The sequence below is a fragment of the Arachis ipaensis genome, chromosome B03, assembly GCF_000816755.2.
Source record: "Arachis ipaensis cultivar K30076 chromosome B03, Araip1.1, whole genome shotgun sequence".
Lineage (NCBI taxonomy): Eukaryota > Viridiplantae > Streptophyta > Magnoliopsida > Fabales > Fabaceae > Arachis > Arachis ipaensis.
The window spans coordinates 36312569-36316555 of record NC_029787.2 but is presented as its reverse complement, the minus strand read 5'-3'; the positions used below and the strand labels follow the sequence as shown (position 1 = coordinate 36316555).

The 3987-nt window shown below is 35.6% G+C and overlaps 1 protein-coding gene and 1 long non-coding RNA gene across 5 annotated transcripts in view; both read right to left on the bottom strand.

Moving 5' to 3' along the window:
- LOC107630315 (3-hydroxyisobutyryl-CoA hydrolase-like protein 3, mitochondrial) overlaps positions 1-3466 on the bottom strand; it is a 4576-nt gene extending 1110 nt beyond the window's left edge. Inside the window, exons 1-8 of one of the 4 annotated variants that reach the window (XM_021118763.1) lie at positions 3006-3466; positions 2625-2726; positions 2396-2440; positions 2092-2144; positions 1121-1255; positions 928-1024; positions 571-700; positions 140-317 (exon numbers count right to left, since the gene is read on the bottom strand). In XM_021118763.1, coding sequence (XP_020974422.1) covers positions 140-317; positions 571-700; positions 928-1024; positions 1121-1255; positions 2092-2144; positions 2396-2440; positions 2625-2726; positions 3006-3243 — 978 coding nt within the window. In that variant the 5' untranslated portion in view covers positions 3244-3466. Of the gene's footprint in view, positions 1-139; positions 318-570; positions 701-927; positions 1025-1120; positions 1256-2091; positions 2145-2375; positions 2441-2624; positions 2727-3005 lie in introns of all 4 variants that reach the window. The other 3 variants (XM_016333409.2, XM_016333410.2, XM_021118762.1) reach the window with 3 other exon arrangements.
- Positions 1-3987, bottom strand: part of LOC110270116 — a 23982-nt gene that overhangs the window by 9828 nt on the left and 10167 nt on the right. The gene's annotated exons all lie outside the window — the stretch shown is intronic.

Here is a 3987-nt window from a genome sequence, read left to right as displayed (position 1 = left end):
AAAAAAAAAGAATATTTCAAATATATATGGATGGCAAAGTATTTAATTTCAAACATTTTTCAGTGAACACATGATAAATTGTATCTTGACATTTTAAGAATAGTGTTTCATTAGCAAACAATAGGAGAATAAGCATACCATTTGAGTCAGTGCTTGACTGGTGTTTACTTAGCTCTTCAATTGTCTCAGTAACTGATTTATCTCCTCCAAATGCAGATGTTATCTGAGGTAAAAGCAATTTCAGTGGTGCCTCACTCTCAGGGTTGGACTCATATCTTGCTAAAAGTACTTTGATGTCCTGATGTGCATCCTGGGAACTATATCACCAACGAGTTTTGCGTAAGATCATTATTGTATATATGTAATCGTTACAATTATATAACCAAAAGGCAATAGACATGATAGACCATTTAGCATACAAGGAGACTAAAATGTGTGGTGCATGCAGTACATGCCTTATATCTAAGCAAACATGTCTATGAACTATGTTGAATCCAATCTTACACCAAAGGAATTAAAAGGGTTATGATTTTAAAGAAAAGTCTCAAGTGATGGTTCACGTTAACATACAAGTTGTTTGCCAAAAGGGCCTCCTTGAATGAACCTAACTTTCCAGATGGCACATAATGTGTTCCAAGGCCAACATATATTGCATCAGAAGGAGCAGAGATCCTCTTTCCAGTCAATCCAAGATAAGCACCTGCAATTAGTAATATTTATAAATCAAGTAAATAATGTGACACAGAGATTCACATAAATCTAGTAAACGAACATTTTTAATAATATTTTAAAAGACACTTTCTAAGTGAAACTTGAGGTTGCATCTAGATGTTAAACAGTGCAGTACAAAACATGTATTTTGTACAAATTATGTCAATATAGATCACAAAAGAACTATGAAATTTTTAATTTGAAATAGTAACATACCAACAGATCCTTCCCCTGGGCTTTGAGCAGCTATGTAAGCAAAACCCACATCAGGAAACAAGCCAATTCCATTTTCTGGCATTGCAAGTACAGTTCTCTGAATAGGTGTCGTTAACAAGTCAAAAACATCTCAAATTGCAATCCATGAGTTTATGCTATATCTCCAAATGAGGCCATTATAATAAGCATATACCTCTGTAATGATACGGTAGCGTCCATGACCAGACAAACCAATTCCAAAGCCCATTGTTATTCCATCCATAAGGCTAATATATGGCTTCTTGTACTCAGCAATTTTGCATATCAAAGAATACTCAGCCAAGAAGACCTAAAATGTAGAACACAATATCACACTACTTTCTCGTAGCTATCAACAAGTCGTGCAAAAATGCAAGATGTAGCATATCATATAATCCAACATAATGTTGATAGCAAATCAAAAGTTACAAAATATAATCCACATTAAAAAAATTAAAAAATAAAAGTTGACCAAAGTCAACCCAACTGCATCAATGGTTGCTTCCAGAAGGCAAACACAGCCACACATTATAAAAGCCTAAAGAAAAATCAAAGTCAAAGTAAAAAAAAAAAAAAAAAACTTGTGTGAAAATCCGGAATAATCCAGACCAGTAATATCTGGTGCATTCCAAACAGACTGGGCATTAGTAGGACAACAACTAGAAGCCCCTTATGACCAAGGCCAAGCCAACCCTAATTTAGGATACGTCTCACATATTTGGGTATGGTGATTCCTCATGGTCATATTCATCAGAAACAAAGAAAGTGAGGGTGAAAAAAGATTGAAAAGTGGCTAATTCAGCAGCTTCTTCAACCGCCTAGCCAGAGTTCCATATAGTGTATGTATTCTTTTGTATTTAGTTGGGCATAAAACTTTGTCCATAACTGTATGTCACTAATTAAACTGTAATATTGAGCATTCTAAAGGCATCAGTGCTAGGACTACAGCCAAGTTTGTCATGAATAGCATAGTCTACCAAATAAGTAGCCTTGGCATACTTTATAGCATAGTATAAGCAAAGATATTACCGGTCTATGAGTACCTAAAAGTTAAAATATTATATAGGAAAGGTATTCAGTTCGTATTATTGGCATGGCTTTATACATTGTAAGAATCTGATGGTATACATTATAATATAACTAGACCTCAATAATATCTGACAGATGCTTTTTAAATGTTATCTGCTTCACATCACCACCTGCAGATAAACTATCTCAGTTGCCAAGAAAGCAGTCATTGAGAATCGATAAACAAATTGTTATTTGACAAAAACAGGAAATGGAAACAATAGTATAGCATCAGAAGACGGCATGATGTTGATGTAACATGGAAGTAAACAATATATCCAATGAAGCACATCACAACAGCAGCCATATAAATATGCATTAATATACTAGACTTGAAGGTGAAGCAAATAACGTAATAAGACCTTCTGCACTAAAGGAGTGTTTTTGTCCTTTTGTATTTCAGCAACAACCCCTTTAATATCCATACCTGCATTGACCACCAATGGTGACTCTCAAAACCTTACCTACCACTCAAAACCAAGTAACCTCAAATCTTAAATACAATTGTATCTGCAAAAGAAGCTAATTTTTAACATATTGCAGAATGCCAGAAACATGCTTCAGCAAAATCATTTGCACGACAATGAAGGAATCATGAGTTAGAATCATACCAGCACAAAAGGCACGAGGCGAGCTGCTATCGACCAAGACACATTTAACCCTCGGGTCCGATTCCCATTCATCCAGATAACTCTTATACTTCACATCCATTTCTGCATCATCCCAACTCAATATCAAGAGCAGAAAAACAATTACCCTACTTAATTCAAAACTGTGATAAATTAGGGGGTAAAAGAAAAAAGGGATCAAGAGCCCAATTTTTCCCCTTGCCTACAAATTTCAGCACAACATCCCGAATTTTTCATTCTCCGGGTTTCCAGAGCCTAGTGAGATAATCAGTAAGTTGAAGCTCCAAAATGATCGAGTAACAGTTCAGAAGCGAATCCATATACGAAAAGAATAAAGAGTACGAAGAAGAAGAAGAAAGAAACCTAGGTTCATGGCGTTGAGAGCTTTGGGACGATCGAGGGTGATGACAGCGACGCCGTTAGGGTGAACGGTGCCGTTGACGAATTGGTCAGCCATGGCAGAGAATCGACGGAGAGAGAAGAACGATGGTTTCTGTTTTGTTGAGAGAAAGATTGGGAGCGAAGAAGCAGCAGCAGAAGCAAAGAAACGAAGAGATTGAGCTGCTCCAACACCAGCAAGAGGATGCAACCTTATTAGCATGCTTTTACTGTGTCTCTCTTTTTCTACCAAAATTGCTTCTGTGCCTTCCCCCCTTCCTGCTTTCTTCCTACGCTCTCTCCATCACATTTTTTTTTTCCATTTCCCCTTATGACTTTTTAGCCCTCCATTTTTACCTTTCCTTTACAACGAATCTTCCTTGTTTTAATGTTTTCACTTTTCAGAATTTCAGTATTCTCCTTCACAGGGTTATACTGGTCACTCCACTGCTCAATTCCGTTAGACTTTCCAGTCCCTTTCGTGTTAACTTATCTATAGGAAAATTTCCTCAACTAAATTAAATAAAATAATTTATTTTTAAAACAAAATTATTGAATTTTTTTTTTTCTGGGAACGAATTGAACATGATTTATCAAATAACAATTTTTTGCGGGGCTAAATTGGATGGGTTCATTTCGATTTAGGGGTAACATTGGGCCACCCCCGATTTTTCGGTGAATAACGACTAATTTGATGCAAACTGGAGCTCGCAACCCCGAGTTTGGGCCTCAATTAGGGCCCACTAACCTTATTTTTGACACAGTTTGACCCTACAAATATCCCCCTATTTACTCCGATGATTTCTATAGTTTTATTAAATTTTCAATTAGGTTTTTATACATTTTTTTTTATTGAATCCCTATGTTATATTAGATTTTGTAGTTAAGTCCCTATTGTAATAAAAATAATAAAATTAAAAATTAAAACAAACCAATTATGCCTAACACTTTACTGAATATTTTATAT